The sequence below is a fragment of the Tachyglossus aculeatus genome, chromosome X1, assembly GCF_015852505.1.
Source record: "Tachyglossus aculeatus isolate mTacAcu1 chromosome X1, mTacAcu1.pri, whole genome shotgun sequence".
Taxonomy (NCBI): Eukaryota; Metazoa; Chordata; class Mammalia; order Monotremata; family Tachyglossidae; genus Tachyglossus; species Tachyglossus aculeatus.
This window is the reverse complement of record NC_052101.1, coordinates 134,110,869-134,138,267: the sequence shown is the minus strand read 5'-3', so window position 1 is coordinate 134,138,267 and position 27,399 is coordinate 134,110,869. Positions and strand designations below refer to the sequence as shown.

The 27,399-nt window shown below is 46.3% G+C and overlaps 1 protein-coding gene across 1 annotated transcript in view; it reads right to left on the bottom strand.

The window, feature by feature from the left end:
• Window positions 1-9,388: 9,388 nt before the first annotated feature.
• LOC119949980 (telomere repeats-binding bouquet formation protein 1-like) overlaps window positions 9,389-27,399 on the bottom strand; it is a 42,478-nt gene continuing 24,467 nt past the window's right edge. Inside the window, exons 6-13 of the mRNA XM_038771836.1 lie at window positions 26,597-26,657; window positions 26,382-26,497; window positions 26,096-26,218; window positions 23,066-23,218; window positions 20,222-20,353; window positions 15,520-15,645; window positions 9,548-9,687; window positions 9,389-9,394 (exon numbers count right to left, since the gene is read on the bottom strand). Coding sequence (XP_038627764.1) covers window positions 9,389-9,394; window positions 9,548-9,687; window positions 15,520-15,645; window positions 20,222-20,353; window positions 23,066-23,218; window positions 26,096-26,218; window positions 26,382-26,497; window positions 26,597-26,657 — 857 coding nt within the window. The remainder of the gene's footprint in view (window positions 9,395-9,547; window positions 9,688-15,519; window positions 15,646-20,221; window positions 20,354-23,065; window positions 23,219-26,095; window positions 26,219-26,381; window positions 26,498-26,596; window positions 26,658-27,399) is intronic.

Sequence of the window (27,399 nt, the reverse complement as noted above, 5' to 3'; positions counted from 1 at the left end):
CAGTTGTTCTGCAATCATTACATATGTAAGATGAATGCTTTTCTCAGTCTCTATACCTGCAGTACCTATCGAGCCTTGTGTCCATCCGTCCATCCCTCCATCCACCTGCCCGCCCGCTCCCCCGCCTCACCCCGACTTACTAGAAGAGTCATGATGGGCCAGAGACTTGCCCCCACCTAGCAGGCGTGAGGAGGGACAATGTCTTCCCCATGGAGCAGAGTGCACACAGCCCTCTGGAGCACCTTCTGGCGCCACGGTTAGAGACAAGCCAGCAAGGGGGATGGGGAATAGGGGCCGCCAACAATTCTGCAACCACCATAGTGGCCCACGCTCCATTCCCTTCAACGATTTACCAGTACACCTGAGAGAAATGTGTGAGGGAGCACAGAGCACCGTGCAAGGAAGAAGGTGGTTTTCAGCTCCTCCAATGTCCAAGGGTGTGGTACAGCCTGCTTGACAGTTCAGGCAGGAGACTAGGGCTCTTTAGGACTAATAAATTACTAAGAATAAATAGGGCCCTCTTAGTAGTGCTTATGTTCATCCCATTACTCTACCACTTCCTCATACGAGTAATGTATTTCAGGGTCTGCCCCCACCACCCCGCTTGATTTAAAGCTCTTTGAGGGCAAGGGTCACATTTACTAACCCTATCATGTGCCCCCAAATGCTCAGTTCAGTGCCTTTGTACACAACAGGCACTCAGAAAATGCTACTGCTCCTGTTGCTGAATCCTAATTTCACTTCTTTTCAGTGTCATGAGTTCTCAGTTCCCCATAACTCTTTGCTGTAATTTTCATAAGAACCACCGAAATTGCTCAAATTTCCAAGATCTTACAGCTAAGCCAAGCAGGTGGAATGAATTGAACCGAAACCGTGTGGGTGCTTCATGAGAAGGACTAGAAGATGAAATTAAACGCTACAGCTACATCTATGTTTCCAAACCCATCCAGGCATCTGGAAAACTCGCTGGCTAATTCGATCCCATCCAGAACGTTGGTCTGGATATTTCCTTAACCTCAACATTTTTCTGCCTGGAAAGGGATTTGCTGTTCCAAACGGATTTCCAATGCTTGTCACAAGCACACAATCAGAGGGCTGGAAGGGAATTCAAGAGATCATCTGATCCAGCTCCTTGCCCCTAGAAGCTTCTGATTAAGGGGATAATTCAGTGAGTTGTTAGGGGAGAAAAGCACACAAGCTTAAGATGGCAAAGTTACTCGATTCATTTTGGAATTAGTATAGATGGGTCCATTCTCTTCCTTCAAGGGTGTTGGTGCTTCGTACTGTAATGTACAGCGAGAATGAAGAACTCTGGCTGTAGCGTGGCCTAGCAGAAAGAGCACGGGCCTGGGAGTCAGAGGACCTGGGTTCTAGTCCGGGCTCCACCACTTGTCTGCTGTGTGACCTTAGGCAAGTCACTTAACTTCTCTGTGCCTCAGTTACCTCATTTGTAAAATGGGGATTGAGACTGTGAGCTCCATGGGGGACAGGGACCATGTCTACTCTGATGATCTCGATCTAACCCAGTGCTTAGTACACTGTCCGGCACCCACTAAGTCCTTAAACGAATACCATAAGAAAATTTCTGCCTGGATCCACTGCTTTGCTGTCACATCACTGAACTAAAAAGTGGAAAGACTTCACTGGTATGATCCTAACCTACCGTCTGCACTAGTGGGAAGATCGGGGTGAAACTGAGAACAGTGAAGGTACAAGGTCAGTCATATAACGTAAGTTTACCCAGTTTTCTGAGACCACGAGGGTTATACAGATGAGGAACCTCTCTCTAAGGAAATCTTGTGCTGTAGTACTCACCGCTCCTGATTCACGTTGCCCGTGGAAAGGGCCTTTCTTTTAACACCCTGACGTTTTTTATCTTTTCCTTCTGCTGTGTTGCTTGGCAGATCGGCTGGTATGAAAAAGAACATCGCTGAAAAGATCTTTTTGACTTCATCACTATGAATCTTAAATACAGTACTATCGAGTTCAGAATTCCTCTGGTAATAGTAGTAATTATAATGGCATGTGTTAAGTGCTTACTACGTGCCAGGCACTGTACAAAGCGCCGGGGTGGATGCAAGCAAATCGGGTTGGATACAGTCCCTGTCCCATGTGGGGTTCACAGTCTCGATGGCCATTTCCCAGATGAGGTAACTGGGGCCCAGAGAAATGAAGTGACTTGTCCAAGGTCGCACAGCAGACAAGCGGTGGAGCCAGGAGTAGAACCCATGACCTCCTGGCTCCCGGACCCGGGATCTATCCACTAGGCCATGCTGCTTCTTTAACCGCGGTACCCTACAGATTTTGTTTTCATTTTGTGTACTTATCCAAGTCTTTATACTGTCTTCATGTTCCGTTTCCCTTCTCCTTATGTGGCTGTGGCCAGGTGTGCCCCACCCCCTGGCTACGGTGTCAGATTGTGAGCCCCCGGAGAGACAGGAACTGTGTCTAATTTTCACTTGTGTATTCTTTCCCAGCACTTGGTACAGTGTTCTGCACACAGTAGGCATTTAATAAACATTACCACTCCAACTACAAGCTGCTACACACATCATCTTCCTGAAGCACTGCTCGGCCCACCTCTCTCCTCCACTGGTTCCCTCCCCCTGTCTTTCCCATCACTGTGGACAACACCATTACCCTCCCTGTCTCCCGAGCCCACAACCTCTGCATTATCCTAGACTCATCTCTCTCATTCAACTCCCATATTCAAATCTGTCACCAAATCCTGTCGGGTCTACCTTCGTAACATTGCTAAAATCTGCCCTCACCTTTCCATCCAAGCTACCGCCATGATGATCCAAGCACTTATCGTATCCCACCTTGACTACGGCGTCAGCCTCCGGACCGACCTCCCTGCCTCTTGTCTCACCTCTCTCTGGGCCTTAGTTCACTCTGCTACCCGGATAATTCTTCTAAAGAAACATGCGGTCCACATGTCCTCACTCTTCAGGAAACTCCAGCAGTTGCCTAACTGCCTCCCCATCAGACAGAACTCCCTGATCATCGGCTTTAAGGCATTCAATTGGCTGTTCCCCCTCCCACCTTACCATGCTGATTTCCTACTGCAACCCAGCTTGAGCACTTGGCTCCTCTAAACACCAATAAGAATAATAATGAATAATAACTACGGTATTTGGTAAGCGATTACTATTTGCCAAGTACTGTCCTAAGCGCTGGGGCAAAGACAAGGTAATCAGGTTGTCCTTCGTGGGGCTCACGATTTCATTCCCCATTTTACAGATGAGGTAACCGAGGAACAGAGAAGTGAAGTGACTTGCCCAAGGTCCCACAGCAAATAGCAGAGCAGGGATTAGAACCCACAACCTCTGCCACTCCACCGGGCTGCTTCTCGACCTACTTACTGCACCTCTGTCTCATTTAACTCGGCACCGACACCTGGCCCACCATCTCCCTCTGTCCTGGAACTCCCTCCCCCTGTAAATATGACAGGCCACTATTCTGCCCACCATCAAAGCCTCGTTCAAATCATATCTCCTACAAGAGACCTTCCCCGATTAACCCTTTGCTTCCCCCAGTCCCTTTCTCTTCTGTACCACCTATGCACCTGGTTCTGAACCCTTGAAGCCTTGCTATTCACCTACCCCTTCAGCCTCACAGCACTTTTGTACACATCAGTAATTTCTTTTAATGTCTGTCTCCCCTCTGTAGACTGTAAATTTCTTGTGGGCAAGGAACATATCTACCAACTACCTTGTATTGCATGTGCTCTCACAAACACTTAGCACAGTGCTCTGCACATGGTAAACCCTCAAGAAAATACACTGATCGATTAGTCATTGATTAATTCTGAAAGTAATGACACTGGATCGGGACAAAAATGATTTCCCCTCCAACATTCATCCAGGTTTGCAGGAATAAAACATCCTTGGCATTGTGTTACTTCACCAACCTACGCATCAGGCAAAAACTCCTCACCCTCGGCTTCAAGGCTGTCCATCACCTCGCCCCCTCCTACCTCACCTCCCTTCTCTCCTTCTACAGCCCAGCCTGCACCCTCCGCTCCTCTGCCGCTAATCTCCTCACCGTGCCTCATTCCCGCCTGTCCCGTCGATCCGCGGCCCACGTCACCCCCCTGGCCTGGAATGCCCTCCCTCCAGACATTTGCCAAGCTAGCTCTATTCCTCCCTTTAAAGTCCTACTGAGAGCTCACCTCCTTCAGGAGGCCTTCCCAGACTGAGCCCCCTCCTTCCTCTCCCCCTCCTCCCCCTCCACATCCCCCCAACTTACCTCCTTCCCCTCCCCACAGCACCTGTATATATGTATATGTTTGTACGTATTTATCACTCTATTTATTTATTTATTTATTTTATTTGTACATATTTATTCTATTTATTTTATTTTGTTAATATGTTTGGTTTTGTTCTCTGTCTCCCCCTTTTAGACTGTGAGCCCACTGTTGGGTAGGGACTGTCTCTGTATGTTGCCAATTTGTACTTCCCAAGCGCTTAGTACAGTGCTCTGCACATAGTAAGCGCTCAATAAATACGATTGATGATGATGATGATGAATCCCTGTCCCACGTGGGGCTCACAGTCCTCATCCCCAGATGAGACAACTGAGGCCCAGAAAAGTGAAATGACCTACCCAAGGCCACACAGCAGACATGTGGCAGAGCTGGGACGAGAACCTAGGTCCTTCCTACTCCCAGGTCTCTGCTCTAGCCACTCCATGATGCTCATCAACACCTCTTCACTTCCCTACCTCATCATGCTGCTTGTTCCCATGCTCAGAGCCTGGCTGCACCCATGACTATTAGTGTAGCTGAATTGATTTTTTCCATCATTCATCCTACTGTTTGATTTACCCTGTACCCCTGTACCCTTTGGGTTAAAATAATCTTGGTTCGCAGATGAAGCAGCATGCTCCATTGGAAAGAGCATGGAACTGGGAGTCAGAAGACCTGCCTTCCAATCCCAGCTCCACCACTTGTCCCCTGGAGTGAATCCAATCCAATCCAGTCACTCAGGAGCAAAGGTTTGAGGGGGAGGGAGAGGTTATGGTATTAAGCCCTTACTACATGCCAGGCACTGTTTGATAAGTGCTGGGGTAGATAGGAAGCAATAATAATAATCATAATGATGATGATATTTGTTAAGCACTTACTTTGTGCCAAGCACTGTTCTAAACGCTGGAAGGTTGGACGGAGCCCATGTCCCACATGGGGCTCACAGACTGAATGGGACACTTTACAGATGAGGTAAGGGAGACCCAGAGAAGTTAAGTGACTTGCCCAAGGTCACACAACAGACAAGTGACGGATTCGGGATTAGAACCCAGGTCCTTCTGATTTCTAGGCCCGTGTTCTCTCCACTAGGCCAGACTGCTTCTCAATGGTGCCACATGTAGTGGAAGGTGAGCCCGCTGGCGGGTAGGGACCATCTCTATATGTTGCCAACTTGTACTTCCCAATCACTTAGTACAGTGCTCTGCACACGGTAAGCGCTTAATAAATATGAATGAATGAATGAATGAAACAGCCACTTGAGATGGTGAAGAGTGGGCCCATTTTCTCCCCATAAATGTCCAGCTAAGCTTAACAAAAAGAGAAACCATCTGTTACTGTACCTTTCTTTGGTGGTTTCTGTGCTCCAATTTCAGTGGCTGGAGCTGAAACTTGATCTACACGTTTCCTGAAACGAAAGGGAGAGTAGGTTAAAATGACAGAATAGACGGTTCTAGTTAATTTCAATTAATGAGCATGATGAAGGAATTGAGTGTGTGCTCATGAAATTTACAGTGAATACAAAATTGGGTCGAGGGGGGAGGGGCGATAACATTTTGGAAGGCCAAGTGACCCTGAACAAATGATCCCCAAAAAAGACAACGGAAGTCAGAAAGGACAGTGCGAGACAATACACATAAGGAGAAAAAAGGCAATATAAAGGGGAAAGGCTATCCAGGCACACATATGAAAAAGACCCGGGGGTCGGGCGGTCATAACTAACAAGGACCAAACGATCATTCTATGGCATTCACCGAGCTAAACAATGTAACACCAAGAACCCGGGGATGTAGAATGGAAGGAAGACACACACTGCCTGCCAGAAGGCGGAGAGCCTCGATGCCGACAGTGAGTTTTCATCTAATGCGGAGAGATGTGGGAAGCCAGTGGGGGTGGGGGGTGGGGGGTTGGCAAGGGTTTCGTTCCCCATTTCTGAGATTCTACAAAGCCCGGACTATTATCATTATTATTACGGTATTTGTTAAGCACTTACTATGTGCCAAGCAGTGTTCTAAGTGCCGGGGTAGTTACAAGGTAATCAGGTTGTCCCTTGTGGGGCCACAGTCTTAATCTCTATTTTACAGATGAGGACACTGAGGCACAGAGAAGCGAAGTGATGTGCCCAAGGTCACACAGCAGTCAAGTGGCGGAGGCAGGATTAGTACTCATGTCCTCTGACTTCCAAGCCCCTGCTTTTTCCTCTAAACCATGCTGCTTCTGCTAGCTCAATCATGTCAGAATTCAATGGGTTTTGGTGGGCAGGAGGAAGGGGGCAGGTAAGCTCCCTATCCCCTCGATCACACAATGCTGAAACTCGTTGAATTTTCATCCACCTGCATTTTATGGTAATGTAGTATGACCACTCTGTCATACTAGATAGCATGGCTCAGTGGAAAGGGCCTGGGCTTTGGAGTCAGAGGTCATGGGTTCAAATCCCAGCTCTGTCAATTGTCAGCTGTGTGACTTTGGGCAAGTCACTTCACTTCTCTGTGCCTCAGTTGCCTCATCTGTAAAATGGGGATTAAGATTGTGAGCCCCCCGTGGGACAACTTTATCACCTTGTAACCTCCCCAGCGCTTAGAACAGTGCTTTGCACATAGTAAGTGCTTAATAAATGCCATTATTATTATTATTATTACTCTGAATTAAACTGTTTAACTGCTGGGTTTCCTTTGGTTACTATTTATTTTCTATAAATTATGTATGTTTACAAATTACATATTAATTTAACTAGTGAGTAAGTTGGCATTAGAGGAGCCAAGTGTGCTGGCTGGGTTGTAGTAGGAAAGCAGCAACATGAGATAGGAGGGGGTAATGTGATCGTGTGCTTCAAAGCCAATGGTAAGGAGTTTCTGTTTGATGCCGTGGTGGATAAACAGTCACTGGAGGTTCTTGGGGAGTGCGGAAACATGGACTGAATGGTTCTGTAAAAAACTTAGCCAGGCAGCAGAGTGTACAGTGGACTGGACTGAGTAAGGACAAGAGGCAGGGAAGTCGGTGAGGAGGCAGATGCAGTAGTCGAGGCAGGATAGGATAAATGCTTGGGGCATCACCTCGCCCCCTCCTACCTCAGCTCCCTTCTTTCCTTCTACAGCCCAGCCCGCACTCTCCGCTCCTCTGTTGCTAATCTCCTCACCGTGCCTCATTCTCACCTGTCCCGCCGTCAACCCCCAGCCAACGTCATCCCCCTGGCCTGGAATGCCCTCCCTCCAGACATCCGCCAAGCTAGCTCTCTTCCTCCCTTCAAGGCCCTACTGAGAGCTCACTTCCTCCAGGAGGCCTTCCCAGGCTGAGACCCCTCCTTCCTCTCCCCCTTATCCCCCTCTCCATCCCCCCCATCTTACCTCCTTCCCTTCCCCACAGCACCTGTATATATGTATATATGTTTGTACATGTTTATTACTTTATTTATTTATTTATTTTACTTGTACATATCTATTCTATTTATTTTGTTTTGTTAATATGTTTCGTTATGTTCTCTGTCTCCCCCTTCTAGATTGTTAACCCACTGTTGGGTAGGGACTGTCTCTATATGTTGCCAACTTGTACTTCCTAAGTGCTTAGTACAGTGCTCTGCACACAGTAAGCGCTCAATAAATACGATTGATTGATTGATTGAGGAGCCCGCAAAAGAGGCTGAGAATGAGCGGCCAGGGAGATAGGAATAGAACCAGGAAAGGACCACGGTGGTGAAGCCCATACTGTTTAATGTTTCCAGTAGCCAGCTCATCATTATCACTATGACCTTGGGCAAGTCACTTAACTTCTCTGGGCCTCAGTTCCCTCACCTGTTAAATAAGGATTAAGACTGTGAGCCCCACATGGGACAACCCGATCACCTTGTATCCTCCCGAGTGCTTAGAACACTGCCCTGCACATAGTAAGTGCTCAACAAATGCCATCATTACTATCACTATTATTATCATTAGCAGGTGTGGGGAAAATCGGAACACCCAACTCAGAACGTTGCTTTGGACGTTTCTGTTCTCGGTAGTTGCTTTTCACCATGGACTTTCCAATGTTGCCTTTTATATTAGAGCCATGATCCTGAAATACAAAACACCACAGTAACAGTTCCAAAAAAGCAGTTACGTTTGGCTCCCCTTAGCATTTCCCTCACAGAATGTGGAAAATGGGTGGCATTTACCAGAGGAAAGACAATTTTTAAAAGCAAATATTAGGACTTGTAATTCTCTAGTCCTCTCGCAAGGGCTCAGTTCAGTGCTCTGTCTGCAGTTGGTGCTCACTAAATATGACTGACTGATGGACCGGGGGGCTTGCAATCAATGTTATTGGAAAGCTCACAACAGCAAGAGGCCAAATCAAAAGCAGGGCCAGGATGTGCAAATGGCAGAAGACCAGAGAAGGGCTATCTTCAGATGCATGGAGTGTGGAAGGGGTTGTCGCTTGGGTGTCGGTAGATGAGATCCCTGCCCACTGGGAGCTTACAACAACTGCACTCATATGGACAAACTCTCATCCAGGGCAGGGTCATTTCCCAACTTGAAGAAGGACTAGATAGATGTCCTCCAAACTACCACAAGCCTATCAATGGAATTTAATGAGCAGTGCTTGCTATATGCAAATTCACGATTGAAGTTGCTCCGGGCCGCAGCTGGCTGCAAGTTCATGGGGACCTAATTATTACCTCCCCACACCATCCTGGGCCTAAATCCTTCCCGCTGGAGTATTTTTGCCCTATACTTCAGCATGTACTATTGTGGCAGAGGGTCTCTTAAAAAGCCAACCAATAGCAGCGTTATTGTTCCTTTTTGGCCCTCATTCCTCTCAGGGGCACCCCAGGAGGGGCGGGGCCCAGGACCTCCCACGTGTGCTGTCCCTCTTCCCCGCTCCCCCTCCTCGCCTCTTCTGATGGGTCTCGGGCCCGTCAGCATAGGTGGTTCCACCCTCCCTGGCCGGCGGACCCTAAAGAGTTAACCCTGGGAGGAGCGGTGGGGGAAGAGAAGGGGCAGCGGGGACTTGGGTGCATGGTTTCATCCTTCATCCCCCTCTCCCGGACAACAGCAGCTGTACAGAACTCCATTCCCCAGGAAGGGTGGAGTCCCCAGGAGGAGCGATTGGCCCAATTGACCCTTCCCTACGAATGGTCAGGATGCCCTTCCCTGAAAGTTTCCCTTCATCTCATACCTACACAGAAAATAACAGAATGAAAAGCCTGGAGAACTGGTGATTCAGCTTTCTATCCTTCCCAAATTTATCATTCATACACACCAAGAACCATCAGGCCTTCCCTAAAATTTAGGGAAGGAGACTTATAAGCTTTGAAATAAACCGGCAAACCTTATTTCCTTCTTTTTGATGTTGTTCTTTAGGCAAGGTCTCTTCTGTTTCCATCGAGTGGCCACCAACTTTTCCTTGATTTCTTAGTTCAGAAATCCCTTGTGAAATATATGCAAAAAATTTACTGAGTAATTTCTCAGCTATATAAAAGGTAAAAAGAAACAAAAAAAGAGAAAGAGGTGAACATTATTACAAATGTTTTAATGCTAACGTTTTATTATCATAAAATCAAATTCACAAAACCTGCCCACCTACCATTTTAATGTCACCAACCATCACATGGATGTTCACAAACCATCACATAATACACTAAACCCACATCACATTCCACGTCGTGGAACCCCAATTTTCCTTCAGAAACAACGTTAAGACTAAAAGACACAATCTCCTAGACTGTAAGCTCGCTGGGGGCAGAGAAGATGTCTACCAACTCTATTATGATACTTAGTACAGAGCGCTTAGTACAGTACTCTGCATAGAGTAATTACTCAATAAATACCATCGATTGATTGATCTCCTTAAAGGAAACAGGGATAGTAAAAAGGGTGATCCTTATTCAGTACATCATTTGCAGAATAACAGTTGAAATCCAAGTCAATGTCCTGTCAGTAATGGGGTATCAAATCGCTTAGCCCTTGTGAATATGCTAACAGAACAAACATGAAAACATTTTCCTCCCACTTTCTAGCCAAATTAGAGTTTCACTTACAGATGTCTAAAGCCTGTTCCTTGAAATGAAACAATGATTCCGGCAGCCAACACTTGTCTTTCCTACAGTAGGTAAGAGACACCTCTGCTGCTAAATCCTGCCACTCTTCCTCCAACATGCTTCCCAGGCACCGCCCCCCCACCCCCGCCACTGCCCTTCCCCTCCAACCAGTCACTGTTCTGGTTCTCATTCTCTTTATATGATCTCTTCCCTGGCTCCCTTCCTCCAGTATTTTCCCCTACAGTCTATTCTACACGCTGCTATCCATATCATCTGCCTGAAACATGTCTCAGCACACCTATCTCAGTTCCTCAAAAACCTTTCAATGGCAACCCGTCTTCCTTCATATCAAGCAGGAACTCCTTATCATCACCAGCTTTCGCCAGCTTAAAAATCAGTCCCCTTCTTCCATGACTATCCTGCCCACAAGCTAACTGTCCCCGGTTCTTCTATGCACTTGGATCTGTGACCTTTGAGTATTTTGTATTCGCCCCACCCTCAACCCCACAGCACTTATGTACATATTTTTAAATTACATATTATTTATATTAATGTCTGTCTCTCCCTTTAGACTGTAAGCTCACTGTGGACAGGGAACATGTCTGCCAACTCTGTTGTACTGTACTCTCCCAAGCACTTGGTACGATGCTCTGCACATCGTAAGAACCAAAAAAGTACCATTGCCAATGATGGCTCTCGAATCTCCCACCTCCATCCTCTCGCTCAGGCTGTTCCCCCGACCTCCAATTCCCTTCCCGGCCAAATCAATCGATTGCATTTATTGAGTGCTTACTGTGTGCACAGCAATGTGCTAAGCACTTGGGAGAGTTCAAAACAAGAGTTGGTAGATAGGTTCCCTGCTCATAAGGAACTTACAGTCTGAAAAGGGAGACAGACATTAATATGAACGAATATACTACCAATGTGTACATAACTGCTGTGGGGCAGAAGGTGGGGCGAATAAAGGGTGAAAATCAATGTTCAAGGGCAATGTGGGAAGGAATAGGAGAAGAGGAAAAGAGGGCTTAGTCCGGGAAGGCCGCTTGAGGGGATGTGCCTTCAATAGGGCTTTGAAGGTGGGAGGAGTAACTGGCTGTCAGATATGAAAAGGAAGGTTATTCCAGGCCAGAGGCAGGAGGTGGACGAGAGGTCGGCGGCAAGATAGATAAGATCAAGGTAGAGTGAGTGGGTTGGCATTAAAGGAGCAAAGTGTGTGAGCTGGGTTGCAGGGGGAATTCAGAGAGGTAACATAAGAGGGGACAAGGTGATTGTGTGCTTTAGGGTGGATAGAGCTTTAGGGTGGATAGTGCTGCGTGGCCTTGGGCAAATCACTTCAGTCCTCTGGGCCTGTTACCTCATCTGTAAAATGGGGATTGAAACTGTGAGCCCCATGTGGGACAGGGACTGTATCCACCCCAGCACTTAGTACAGTTCCCGGCACATAGTAAGTTCTTAACAAATACCATGGTTCTTCTTCTTCTTATTATTATTATTATTAAAGCCCATGGTAAGGAGTTTATGATGTGAAGGTGGATGGGCAACCACTAGAGGTTCTTGATGAGTGGGGAAAAATATTCAAGCAGCACAGTGAGGAATGGACTGAAATGGGGAGAGACAGAAGACAGGGAGGTCAGTGAGGATGCTGATGCAGTAATCAAGGCAGGACAGAATAAGGGCCTGGATTAACAGGGTAGCAGTTCAGATGGAGAGGAAAGAGCAGAGTTCAGTGATGTTGTGAAGGTTGAAGCAGCGTGGCTCAGTGAAAAGAGCACGGGCTTTGGAGTCAGAGGTTATGGGTTCAAATCCCAGCTCTGCCAATTGTCAGCTGTGTGACTTTGGGCAAGTCACTTAGCTTCTCTGGGCCTCAGTTACCTCATCTGTAAAATGGGTATTAAGACTGTGAGCCCCCTGTGGGACAACCTGATCACCGTGTAACCTCTCCAGCGCTTAGAACAGTGCTTTGCACATAGAAAGCGCTTAATAAATGCCATCATCATCATCATTATTATTATTGAACCGACAGGGTTTAGCGATAGATTAACTATGTGGGTTGAATGAGAGAGATGAGATGAGGATAATGTCAAGGTTAAGGGTTCCTGAGGCAGGGAGGATGGTGTTGGTGTCTACAGTGTTGGAAAAGTTAGAAGCAGGGCAGGATTTAAGTGGGAAGATGAGGAGTTAGTTCTGTTTGAGACATGTCGAAGACTGACCTCCTTGTCTTCCCTCCCAAACCTTGCCCTCTGCCTGACTTTCCCATCTCTGTTGACGGCACTACCATCCTTCCCGTCTCACCAGCCCGCAACCTTGGTGTCATCCTCGACTCCGCTCTCTCATTCACCCCTCACATCCAAGCCGTCACCAAAACCTGCCGGTCTCAGCTCCACAACATTGCCTAGATCCGCCCTTTCCTCTCCATCCCAACCGCTACCCTGCTCATTCAAGCTCTCATCCTACCCCGTCTGGACTACTGCATCAGCCTTCTCTCTGATCTCCCATCCTCGTGTCTCTCTCCACTTCAATCTATACTTCATGCTGCTGCCCGGATCATCTTTGTCCAGAAACGCTCTGGGCATATTACTCCCCTCCTCAAAAATCTCCAGTGGCTACCAATCAATCTGCGCATCAGGCAGAAACTCCTCACCCTGGGCTTCGAGGCTCTCCATCACCTCGCCCCCTCCTACCTCACCTCCCTTCTCTCCTTCTCCAGCCCAGCCCGCACCCTCCGCCGCTAATCTCCTCACCGTACCTCGCTCTCGCCTGTCCCGCCATCGACCCCCGGCCCACGTCATCCCCCGGGCCTCGAATGCCCCCAATCCCTCTGCCCAACCGCCAAGCTAGCTCTCTTCCTCCCTTCAAGGCCCTGCTGAGAGCTCACCTCCTTCAGGAGGCCTTCCCAGACTGAGCCCCTTCCTTCCTCTCCCCCTTGTCCCTGTCTCCATCCCCCCATCTTACCTCCTTCCCTTCCCCACAGCACCTGTATATATGTATATATGTTTGTACATATTTATTACTCTATTTATTTTATTTGTACATATCTATTCTATTTATTTTATTTTGTTAGTATGTTTGGTTTTGTTCTCTGTCTCCCCCTTTTAGACTGTGAGCCCACTGTTGGGTAGGGACTGTCTCTATACGTTGCCAATTTGTACTTCCCAAGCGCTTAGTACAGTGCTCTGCACACAGTAAGCGCTCAATAAATACGATTGATGATGATGATGATGTTAAATTTGAGGTGTTGGCGGGACATCCAAGTAGAGATGTCCTGAAGTAAGGTGGAGATGTGAGACTGCAGAGAGGGAGAGATTAGGGCTGGACAGGTAAATTTGGGTATCATCTGCATAGAGCTGGTTGTTGAAGCCAAGGGAGCGAATGAGTTCTCCCAGGGAGTGGGCGTAGATGGAGACTTAGAAGGGGACCCAAAACTGAACCTTGAGGGCCCCCCACGGTTAGTGGGTGGAAGGCAGAGCAGGAGTCGCTTAGTACAGTGCTCTGCACACAGTAAGCGCTCAACAAATATGATTGAATGAATGAATGAGTCCACGAAAGAGACTGAGAATGAGCATCCAGAGAGATAGGAGGAGAACCAGGAGAGGACAGTGTCAGTAAATTCAAGGCTGGATAACGTTTCCAGGAGATGGGGTGGTCAACAGCGTCGAAGCAGCTGAGAAGTAAAAGATGACTAGGATCCAGTGCTTAGAACAGTGCTTGGTGCATAATAAGCGCTTAACAAATACCATTATTATTATTATTATTCTTATTATGGAGTAGAGGCTGTCAGATTTGGCAATGAGGATATCACTGATGACCACTGAGAGGGGAGTTTCCATAGAGCAAGGGGGCGGAAGCTAGATTGGAAGGGCTCAAGCACAGAATTGGAGGAGAGGAAGTGGAAGCAGCGGGAGGAGATAACTTGCTCAAGACATTTGGAGAGGAATGGTAAGAGGGATATTGGCGAATAACTGGAGAGAGTCATGGGGTCAAGACAGGGTGTTTTTTTAGGATAGGGGAGACATGATTGGGATTCATCTTCAAAGCCCATTTCAAATTCCACCTCTTCCACCGTGACTACCCTGATTAATCCAACAATCAATCGGGTGTATTTGTTGAGCACTTACTGTGCACAGAGCACTGGGCTAAGCTCTTGGGAGTGTACAACATGACAGACATGTTTCCTGCCCACAAGGAGCTCACAGTTGGGGGAAGGGAGTGGAGAGACAGATATTAAAATAAATTACAGCTTTGTATGTAAGTGATGTGGGATGAATGAAAGGTACAAGAAGCAGCCTGGAATAGTGGATAGGGCCAAGGCCTGGAAGTTGGAAGGTCATGGGTTCTAATCCCGACTCTGCCACTTGTCTGCTGGGTGATCTGGGGCAAGTCACTTCACTTCCCTGGGCCTCGGTTACCTCATCTGTAAAATGGGGATGAAGACTGTGAGCCCCACTTAGGACAGGGACTGTGCCCAACTCAATCCGCCTGTGTCCACCCCAGCGCTTAGTAGAGTGCCTGGCACGTAGTAAGCGTTTAACAAATACCATTATTATTATTACAAATCCAAGTGCAAGGGTGACCTAGAAGGAGAGGTAGTGGGGGAGGGGGGGTAGTAATTTACAACACTTGACACCTTAGAGAGACCCAGTGGCCCTGCCTAAGCCCTTAGGTGTTTACCCCCACTACACGCAGCATGTGTTTAGAGGCCTACAGCCAATAGTCTATTCAACTGTTTATTCCAGACTTTCACTCTACTCCCCTCTCTGATCTTTATCCATGGCCTCTTGGATAGAGCACAGGCCTGGGAGTCAGAAGGACCTGGGTTCTATTCCCAGCTCCCCCACTTGTCTGCTCTGTAACCTTGGGTAAGTCACTTAACTCTTCTGTGCTACAGGTACCTCATCTGTAAAATGGGGATTAAGGCTGTGAACCCAGCTCCACCTCTTGTCTACTCTGTGATCTTGGGCTAGTCACTTAACTATCCGTGCTACAGTTACCTCATCTGTAAAATGGGGGATTAAGATTGTGAACCCATGCCAGGTAGGGACTGTGTCCACCCTGATTTCTTTGTATCTGGACAAGTCCTGGAGCGGGTCCTGAGAGCAATCGGCTGGTATGTGCCTTACACACCTTTCGATCAAATCTGCTTTCTTTCCTGGATACACAATTTAAAGCGCACCATAACACTTAGTCATTAAATGGAAAAAGGACCATAGTATTTTCAAACTGAAATTATGCAGGATAATTTATCCAAAAATGATGATTAACTCACCAAAAACCTTACTGTTGAGCATGACGATAAGAATAATGCTGCTTACATCCTCATACTGGGCTTCAGAGAAGCAGCTTATAATCTGTTTAAGGCCATTGTTCAGGAGCAGGAGATTTAGATTTTCCCCTGCAGAAAATAATAAAGTTAAACTCTTCTCTATTTCCACCAAGTGCTAACACTTTTCTTGCAGGACATTTGCACCCAGTTCAAAGAATCTATGATAATAATAATATCAATAATAATAATGATAATGATAATAATAACGGTATTTGGTAAGCATTCATTCATTCAATCGTATTTATTGAGCACTTACTGTGTGCAGAGCACCGTACTAAGCGCTTGGGAAGTACAAATTGGCAACATATAGAGACGGTCCCTACCCAACAGTGGGCTCACAGTCTAGAAGGGGGAGACAGAGAACAAAACAAAACATATTAACAAAATAAAATAATTAGAATAAATATGTACAAATAAAATAAATAAATGAATAAATAGAGTAATAAATATGTACAAACATATATACATGTATACAGGTGCTGTGGGGAGGGGAAGGAGGTAAAGTGGGGGGATGGGGAGGGGGAGGAGGGGAAAAGAAGGAGGTGGCTCAGTCTGGGAGGGCCTCCTGGAGGAGGTGAGCTCTCAGTAGGGCCTTGAAGGGAGGAAGAGAGCTAGCTTGGCAGAAGTGCGGAGGGAGGGCATTCCAGGCCAGAGGGATGACGTGGGCTGGGGGTCGATGGCGGAACAGGCGAGAACGAGGCACGGTGAGGAGATTAGTGGCAGAGGAGCAGAGGGTGCGGGCTGGGCTGGAGAAGGAGAGAAGGGAGGTGAGGTAGGAGTGGGCGAGGTGATGGAGAGCCTTGAAGCTGACGGTGAGGAGTTTTTGTCTGATGCGTAGGTTGATTGGTAGCCACTGGAGATTATTGATGAGGGGAGTAATGTGGCCCAGAGCGTTTCTGGACAAAGACGATCCGGGCAGCGGTGTAAGCAGTTAACTATGCGCCAAGCATTGGATGGAGCACTCGCGTTGATACAAAATAAGCAGGTCAGATGGACTCCCTGCCCCACATGGGGCTCACGGCCCAAGGGGGACCAAGAACTGGTATTGAATCCCCATTTTACAGATGAGAAAAATAAGACACAGACAAGTTAAGTGACTTGCCCAAGGTCACAGAGCAGGCAAGTGGCAGAACCAGGATTATCATTATTATCTTTATTATTATCATTAATGATAAATAATAATGCTATTTGTTAAGTGCTTTACTATGTGCCAAGCACTGAACACTGTGATACAGACAAGGTAATCAGGTTGGACAAAGTCCCTGTCTCACAAGGGACTCACAGTCTTAATTCCCTTTTTCAGAGGAGGTAACTGAGGCATAGAGAAGTTAAGTGATTTGCCCAAGTCACACAGCAGACAAGGGGCAGAACCAGGATTAGAACCCATGGCCTCTGACTCTCAAGCCCATGCTCTTACTACTAGATCATGCTGCTTCCCACTGGAACCCGAGTCCACTGACATTCAGGCCTGCACTTTTTCTACAGTACCACGCTATGTCTCTATCTGAAGAATCAATTAGTCTATTGAGCACTTCCTTTCTGCAGAGCAATGTACTAAGTGCTTGGGAGAGTCCACCATAACAGAATGGGTAGGAATACTCCCTGTCCACAAGGAGCTTACCATCTAGAAGGGGAGACAGACATTAAAACAAATTCTGGATATGTACCTAAGTGGGCTGAGGGTGGGGTGATTATCAAGTGCATAAAGGGTACAAATGAAATTGCAAGGGTGACGTGCATTGGGGAGGAAGTAAGGGTAAGGAGGGATTAGTTGGGGAAGACCTTTTGGAGGCAATGAGGTGTTCATAAGGTTTGAAGGCAAGTGCTTGGTACAGTGCTCTGCACACAGTAAGTGCTCAATAAATACGATTGAACGAATGAATGAAGCGGGAGGGAGTTCCAGGTCAGAGGGAGGATGTGGGCTAGGGGTCAGAGGTGAGATAGATGAGATCGAGGTATAGTGAGTAGGTTGGCGTTGGAGGAGTGAAGCTTGCGGGCTGGGTTGTAGAAAGAAATCAGCAAGGTAAGTTAGGAGGTGGTTAACTGATCGAGTGCTTTAAAGCCAATGCTAAGGCGTTTCTATTTGATGTGGAGGTGGATTGGCAACCACTGGAGAATCTCCCAGTGGGAAGCTGTGAACTGAATGATTTTCTAGAAAAACTATCCGGGCAGTAGAGTTAGGTAAAGACTGGAACGAGGAGAGACAAGAGGCAAGGTGGTCAGAGAGGAGGAGGAGGAGGAGGAGGTTGCAGTAGTCAAGGTGGGAGATGGTAAGTGCTCAGATCAGCGAAGTAGTAGTTGGGATGGAGTCCAGTGGATAGAGCACGGGCCTGGCAATCAGAAGGACCTTGGTTCCAATCCTGGCTGCACAGCTTGCCTGCTCTGTGACAATGGACAAGTCACTTAATTTCTCTATGCTTCACTTACCTCAGCTGTAAAATGGGGATTAAGATTGTGAGCCCCATGTGGGACAGGGACTGTGTCCTACCTGATTTCCTGGTATCCACCCCATCGCTTAGTATAGTGCCTGGCACATAGTAAGTACTTAAATATCATCATCATTACTATCTATAAAGGATAGCAAACATGCAACACTACAGAAAAGTTTTCTAGATGGCAGAATGAATTGGCAGATACAAGAGATATTTGGCTTAAAAACATTTCCAGCGGCTCTTGAGGACCCAGACCTTAGGAGCAGTGACAGTGAGAGTTCTGCCTTGGGCTCAACTACTGATGTCGAAACCTACCTTCTTCCCTGTGGTTTCCCCGCGTGCATCATGGGGGCAAGAGTAAATGACTCAGGTCATTTTAATGCTGTGATCGACTAATATACATTAAAGGTTTGGTTCTAGAGAAGCCAAGTGGCCAAGTGGAAAGAGCATGGGCCAGGGATTCAGAGGACCTGGGCTCTACTTCTGACTCCACCACTTGCTTGCTTGCTGGGGAACTATGGGCTGGCTAGTCACTTCACTTCTCTGGGCCTCCGTCCCCTCATCTGTAAGAAGGGGATTCAAAACCCATTTCCCCTCCTACTTAACAACAACAATAACAATAATAATGATAATACTAATAATAATGATAAATGTGGTATTTGCTAAGGACCTACTATGGATAAAGCACTGAACTAAGTACTGGGATAGGTTCGAGATAATCAGGCACCACATGGGATTCATGGTCTAAGAGAAGGTAAGTGATCTGACCATGTTTACACAGCAGACAAGTGGCAGAGCTAGGATTAGCATACACAAGTTCTCTGCCTCCCAGTCCTGAGCTCTTTCCACTAGGTTATGGTGCTTTTTAGACTGGGAGCTCCATGTGGGACACTGACTGTGTCTGACACGAATATCTGGTTGCCACCCAGGGCTTAGGTACAGAGCAAGGTATACAGTAAGTGCTTCACCATCAATAGAATTATTATCATTATTATTATCATCATCTAGCAAGGGATCAAAAGTACCGCTGAATTGATTTTTATAACTAGAACTTGCCTCCCAAATCTTTCCAAATTGTTGGACTTAGAGATAAGTAAATGTTACTCTTTAAATTGTCTTCCAAGTGACTTTGGTGACAACAAATCAAACACCGCAGAAGTATAAACAAATAGGCAATCAGTGAATCACGGCACATCTAACCAAGAGCTTAGCAAAATTCCATTGACATTCAGTAAATTGCCGAATTATAACGTCTCTATATGCTGCCGATTTGTACTTTGTAAGCGCTTAGTACAGTGTTCTGCACACAGTAAGCGCTCAATAAATACGACAATGAATGAATAACGTAATATGGTGATGGTTTCCTTTTGACCAAATCATTTGTAAATCTAACTTCAAATCACTGGCACGTTCCTTTGGATCTGCTCACTACAGACATGCAGCTGGTCTAGCAATAACAGAACAGAACCCCCTGAAATTAACAAAGTACATTTTTTTGACCCTTTAATCATGAACACCTTTATGGTCTTTATTTCTCTAGGAAGTTCTAAATCTCGACATTGTGAAAAGATCACTGACCCTGATCATAGGAAGTATCTTAATTTCTTTCCTAGAGAGGAATTGTGATGTCCAAATCAGGAGAACACTAGTGAAACAAGGTTTCAGTCACACCTGCAGGTGAACTTTATTGGCAGGGAATGTGTCTACCAACTCTACTGTACCCTCCCAAGTACGTAGTACAGTGTTCTGTACACAGTAAGTGCTCAATAAGTCCTACTGATTGATTGGTGATGGGGTCTTTTTCAGGAATGAAGGATGTATATAAACTGTGTGGCCTAGTAAAAGAAGCAGCGTGGATAGGGCACGGGCCTGGGAGTAGGAAGGACCTGGCTTCTAATTCCAGTTCTGCCATCTGTCTGCTGCGTGACCTCTAACTTTTCACAGATCATTTAACTTTTCTATGTCTCAATTACCTCAACTGTAAAATGGTGATTGTGACAGTGAGCCCCATGTGGGTGAGGGACTGTGTCCAACCCTGATTTGATTGTATCCACTCCAGAGCTCAGTACAGTGCCTGGCACAAGGTGATCACTTATTAAATACTGTTATTATTATATACATGGACCCACTCTCACACACACACACACCAAAAGAGTAGAAAATGCATTCTATTCACTGTGGAGTCAGGCCCACAGTATAAATCACGTACTTACCACATGACTCTATGCAACGCCCAAGGGTAACCAGAATGCTAGCTTTTTCCTCAGACTTCAGACTATCCAGAAGCAGCAGAGTCAGAAGTTTGGGCACAACTTGATACTTCCCTAGAATAATACTTCCAGGAGCTAGTAGTATAAAATGTTTTAAAACATAAATATAATGGACACAAATATTTTGAATCAGGGTGAAAAACAAAATTTAAATAGAGATCTTTTAGGACCACCTCTGCCTCCCTGTGAGCCTTCTGAACACTTCCCCATGTGTTAATCCCTAACCTCTAACAAAACCGGAACCATTCGATGACAGCACTCTTCGGCAAGTAATGGATTCCTATCAGGCATGTGGGTGCTGCCACACGGCTGCTTGTCTCGGGGGCTTTTCTGCCCACCCAGCCTTTAGCCACACTGTTGCTATGACACGCTGATTCCCATCGAGGCGTGGACGATGAGATACTTCCACCTGGCATACAACGGTGCTATTACACAGGGCTCCTCCACCTACCTGTCCTATCAATCAATCAATTAATCAATCAATCATATTTATTGAGTGCTTACTGTGTGCAGAGCACTGTACTAAGCGCTTGGGAAGTACAAGTTGGCAACATATAGAGACAGTCCCTACACAACAGTGGGCTCACAGTCTAAAAGGGAGAGACAGAGAACAAAACCAAACATACTAATAAAATAAAATAAATAGAATAGATATGTACAAGTAAAATAAATAAATAAATAAATAGAGTAATAAATATGTACAAACATATATACACATATATAGGTGCTATGGGGAAGGGAAGGAGGTAAGATGAGGGGGATGGAGGGGGGATAAGGGGGAGAGGAAGGAAGGGGCTCAGTCTGGGAAGGCCGCCTGGAGGAGGTGAGCTCTCAGTAGGGCCTTGAAGGGAGGAAGAGAGCTAGCTTGGCGGATGGGCAGAGGGAGGGCATTCCAGGCCCGGGGGATGATGTGGGCCGGGGGTCGATGGCGGGACAGATGAGAACGAGGTACAGTGAGGAGATTAGCGGCGGAGGAGCGGACGGTGCGGGCTGGGCTGTAGAAGGAGAGAAGGGAGGTGAGGTAGGAGGGGGTGAGGTGATGGAGAGCCTTGAAGCCGAGGGTGAGGAGTTTCTGCCTGATGCGCAGATTGATTGGTAGCCACTGGAGATTTTTGAGGAGGGGAGTAACATGCCCAGAGCGTTTCTGGACAAAGACAATCTGGGCAGCAGCACGAAGTATGGATTGAAGTGGGGAGAGACACGAGGATGGGAGATCAGAGAGAAGGCTGATGCAGTAGTCCAGATGGGATAGGGTGAGAGCTTGAATGAGCAGGGTAGCGGTATGGATGGAGAGGAAAGGGCGGATCCTGGCAATGTTGCAGAGCTGAGACCGGCAGGTTTTGGTGACGGCTTGGATGTGAGGGGTGAATGAGAGAGCGGAGTCGAGGATGACACCAAGGTTGCGGGCTTGTGAGACGGGAAGGATGGTAGTGCCGTCAACAGAGATGGGAAAGTCAGGGAGAGGGCAGGGTTTGGGAGGGAAGACAAGGAGTTCAGTCTTGGACATGTTGAGTTTTAGGTGGCGGGCAGACATCCAGATGGAGATGTCCTGAAGGCAGGAGGAGATGTGAGCCACTCTCACTATCACACTCAACGATACCATAGGGCCCCCTTGTCCTAGAGAGACTGCTTTCAAGGCGTGCCAGACGCTCTCTCCCTCTTACTCACTTACTCTTTTCACACTAGACCCCAACCTGCATTCTTCATTCCTCCCCAAGCTGGCTTTCTCACTGTGCCTCGTTTGTGGCTCTCCTGCTTCCAACCCAAAGCTCATACCGTTCCCCCTGCCTTGACCTCCCTCCCCCTTCAATTCTGCTAAACTACAACTTTCCCCATCTTCAAAGCCTTCCATACCCCTGCCACCAACAGCCGTACCCTTGGTCCTTTCTTCCTTACTATTTGTGAATAGTAAGGAATTCTACTATTCCTAATATTTGTGAACTTTTGCCTCATTTTTCTTATTCCTAGTTGTCACGATCTTTTCCCTTTCCTTCCCACGATAGATACACCATCCCTGCTCAATAAACAACACTGACTGACCAACAAGAAGATTTTCAAGGTAAACCGGGAACATGGCGCAGTTGGAGCAGTAACCGGAGGAATGGAGAGGAAGGAGATGATCTGTGATATGACACCGAGAGAGAATCAGCAGGTAGGGGTGATGATTCAATGCAGGTAAAGAATGAGAAGGAGGCACCTAAGACGATTCCAATGTTACGAGCAAGACGGGTCAGAAAGGAGAGTTAGTGCCTTTGACAGCAATGGGAATGGTGAGAGGAGTTAAAAGAGGGGACAGGATTAGCTCAGGGGAACAGGACACAGAAGCACCAACCCAGGGCAGTTAAGGGGGCAACCGCAGCGCTGGGACTATTGGGACAATTTTCAAGGCCTTGGCGATAGATGGGGAGGGACTGAAAGGAAACGGAGCCTCAAGATGGCAACTCTACTCATAGGTGGTAGCTTCCAGGGCCAGAAGGAGAGGGTGGGGGGGTCGGTCGGTGAGCGACCAGGGCGGGGTCTTGACCTGTTCCCAACAAAGGTCTCCCAGAGGTATCTTGCACCCCCATCGGAACCTAGGGCGGCAGCAGGTGTGGTGAGAGGAGGTGGAGAGTACTGAGTTTGTAATCCCAGAGAGAGAGCGGCAATATGAATGACAAGAAATCATAAGCACTTCACAGCACTTGTGTGTAAATCAAGTCTCTAATAAAAGCACACGCTGAACTGTGGAACAATCGTACAAAATGGAATTACTGGAAACCTATCCATGCAAGTAATTGAATCACTCACCGTTATCAATGATGGTGACACTGATGGCATTTGTCAGCGCTACTGCCATTTTAGCATTACCAATATTCAGATGTGAAACTCCAGCAATCTTGGTAAATCTCTTAGCCAAAACATCCAATCCCCCATGAGATGTGAAGGATTTCTGAATTGATACTTCAGGAATAAAGTTATAGAACCATCAATACTTTTATCAAGCAAAGGGCTGATCGCTGTTCTGTAGCTTCCAATTCTCTAAGCTAGTTTTACATCAGTATTTCTCACAGCCATTTACAAAATGGATACAACTACGTCGATATTTCTAGGACAGGATTTTGGGGTTAAAACGGCACTTTTCTGTGTGCATCTAAATACGTATTTTTCTTGTGTGTTAAAAAAAGATGAGGAAATTAATGGTATGATCCAGGTCAGGCTATTTATCAGAGAATCCCATTGAATCAGTTCACTGTTATTGTAATTAGCAGCCTGCCAATTTTCTAAATTCTAACTCAATCAATCAATGGTATTTATTGAGCTCTTCAAGAGCGCACACCACTGGGATTCAGTCGAGTTCAGAGACAAAGACCAAACACATCCATTAATTAACTGTTTTTATTGAGCCCTTACTGTGTGAAGAGCACTGTACTAAGCAGTTGGGAGACTACAATACAACAGAATTGGTAGACACGTTCCCTGCCCGCAACGAGCCTACAGTCCAGAGCGGGGGGGATGGATATTAACATAAATACCGATCTGTACATAAGTCCTGTGGGGCTGAGAAAAGGGTGAATAAAGGGAGCAAATCCAAGCATGCGGTGATGCGGATCCAAGTGCAGATCCTGTCTTGACTACTGCATCAGCCTCCTGGCTGCCAACCCACCTTGCCACCATAATTTATTCTAACATCTGTTTCCCCCTCTAGACTGTCAGCTCCTTGTGGGAAGGGAACGCCGCTGCTAACTCTGTCGTATTGCACATTCACAAGCACCGAGTACAATGCTCTCCATACAGTAAGCGTGCATTTCATAAATACCATCCAATGAATGACTGAAAGAGACGGTTTCTTAGATTCACCTATTCTAGCCTATGCTTCGGTTACTTTCTGGGGTGCCCAAACCTGAATAGGAGAGTCTAACAATGTTTGGCACATAGTAAGTGCTTTAACAAATACCATCATCATCATCATCATCAACAATATATCTCCTTAGGAACCACTTCACATGTACCTCGTCTCTTCACCACCTGCTGCCCAAGTAGCCTCACGGTGACTAACGAATGAACTGTGCTGCTAGGTGATGCTTCCCTGACAGGGAAAGACCCCTGTTCTGTTTAACAGGGCATGAAGATGGCTCCAAACCAAGGTCCTCCATCTCCTGGCTCTGACGCCTTCTCAGGGGCAAGCAGATATCCTGCCCCCATAGATGGACACCGGTCCACAGGTTCACATCTTGGGCGGAGTCTCCAACTCTATTCCCCCCAATCCAACACCAGCTCCACCGAGAAGTTCCCCAGACATCTGTAGACCATAAATTCATTACAGGCGGGGACTGTGTCTACCAACCCTGCTGCATTATACTTGCCCAAGCAATTAGTACAAGTGCTCCGCACACAGTGAGCACTCAAGAAATACCATTTGTTGATTGATTTTTCTGAGGCATCAGATTATTTTAGAAACCGCTATTAATGCAAAACACACAAAGCATGGGAAGCAGCATCGTCTAGTGGAAGGAGCACGGGCTTGGGAGTCAGAGGACCTAGGTTCAAATCCAGACTCCACCTCTTACCAGCTGTGTGGCCTTGGGCAAGTCACCTAATATCTCTGTGCCTCAGTTCCCTTATCTACAAAATAGGGATTCAGTACTTGTTTTCCCTCCTACTTAGACAGTGAGCCCCATGTGGAACCCCATGATCTCAAATCTGTCCCACCATTTAGTACAGTGCTTGGCATATTTTTAAGCACTTAATGAGGAGCTCACCTCTTCCAGGAGGCTTCCCAGACTGAGTCCCCTTTTTCCACTCCCCCTCCCCATCCCCCCGCCCTACCTCCTTCCCCTCCCCACAGCACCTGCATTTGTTTGTAAAGATTTATTACTCTATTTATTTTACTTGTACCTGTTTACTAATCTATTTATTTTGTCAATGATGTGCATCTAGCTTTACTTCTATTTATTCTAATGACTTGACACCTGTCCACATGTTTTGTTTTGTTGTCTATCTCCCCTTTCTAGACTGTGAGCCCGTTGTTGGGTAGGGACCATCTCTATATGTTGCCAGCTTGTACTTCCCAAGCGCTTAGTACAGTGCTCTGAACACAGTAAGCACTCAAGAAATACGACTGAATGAATGAATGTACCATGATGATTACTGTCATTAAAATATTTCCTGTGAAAGATGGAAACGCTGGAAGTGTTGTATTTCAATGCAAATGAGAAAATGGTATATTCAAGGTGCATGTGCCCTAAATAAAGGGGACACAGGCTAATGATGCCTTTTACTGCTTGACTCACTGTACTCACAAGTCTTGGATTTTCCCTTTCTGTCTTTTTTCTACAATTCCACTGGCTGTAATTTGGTAATCAGCGTTTTCTCCACTTACAAAACACAATCATTTCATGTAAGCCTCTGAGTAGGGTCGATTCCCTCACTGCATTCCATTTTAGGGTTTATCCAGAGTTTTTGACAAAATCCATCTAGCTCATCTTGCTTTCAAACTCCCTGAAACTCCCCCTTCAAAACAACTTCATTTACACTCTGTCATTGCACTGTACTTTTTAAAGTGCTGACAAACTGGCATCATTATGTCGGTAAGGTTTATCCTAAACAAACGTAAGTACTGGAGACAATCAAATCTATCCAGCTTACGGTCCCTCTCTAGACACTAAGCTCATTGTGTGCAGGGAACTTGACTACCAACTCTGTTGTGTTATACTCTTCCAAGTGCTTAGTACAGTGCTCTGCACACAGTAAGCACTCACCAAATACCGTTGATTACTTGTTAAACCATCAGAGTGGTTTTCCTAAAGGCATCTCAATCATGAAATAGTGGATACTCACTGTTTCCTGACACCGTGACTCCAATAAATCGGCAAAGAGGGCAAAGTACCTCAGGGGTCATACATGTTTCTATCATGGCCAAGGCATCTGGCAAAATGGAGGAGCAAATGTCCTGATTTTCCTCTGCAACAAGTAGAAAACAAAACTGAATCAGGTCAAAGTTGGACTTGGCACTGGTACTCTACTGAAAAAACTCAAATCAGCTGTCAACAATTCATTTAGTTTCCCATTTTCGTTATGCTCATATCCAATGCCATATATACAGTGGGAAATTTAAGATCCTTACTATTTCGAGGACGAGTGAGAGAGGCACACAAGGTCCTGCACACTGCATACCACAGGTGATACTTCTTCTTAAAGGTTTCATCCGAGAAATCAATCTCAGAAGTCACAATAGTTACACTATGAGGAAACAAGCAATAAAGTGGTCAAAAAGTTGTAAAATTCTCAAATATTTAGTATTTACTATCTTAACAGAAGCCTAGTTTGCTATTTGTTTACCTGAATAACCCCTTCAGAACAGGAAAACAGCCTGATTCTCTCAAGACTCTTTGTCCAGCCCCTAAAAGTAACCAAAAATTGAAAAGATATCATCTTAGTTATTTATGTAAGTCTTCAGGGATTCAACACTCTCTAACAGTTGTTTGATGTTAGCACTTGTCAGCACTTAGCATATAGTTCATCATGATAATAATAATAATCATGATAATAATAATGCTGGCATTTGTGAAGCACTTACTATGTGCCAGGCACTGTTCTAAGTGCTGGAATAGATACAAGGTAATCAGGCTGTCCCACGCGGGACTCACAGTCTTAATCCCCATTTTACAGATGAGGTAACTGAGGCCCAGACAAGTTAAGTGACTTGCCCAAAGTCACACAGCTGACAAATGGCAGAGCTGGGATTACAACCCCTGACCTCTGACTTCCAAACCTGGGCTCTTTCCACTAACCCACGCTGCTTCTCATTTTAGCATTTGTGAAAAAAAATGAGGACTGGCGATAGATCCTAATAATGATGGCATTTATTAATAATAACAATAACAATAACGATGGCATTTAAGTGCTTACTTTGTGCGAAGCACTGTTCTAAGCGCTGGGTAGGGGGCTCCCAGTCTTAATCCCCATTTTATGCATGAGGGAACTGAGGCACAGAGAAGTTAAATGACTTGCCCAAAGTCACACAGCTGACAAGTGGCAGAAACGGGATTAGAACCCATGACCTCTGGCTCCTAATCCCGTGTTCTTTCCACTGAGCCACGCTGCTTCTTTATTAAGCAATTACTATGTGCTAAGCACTGTAC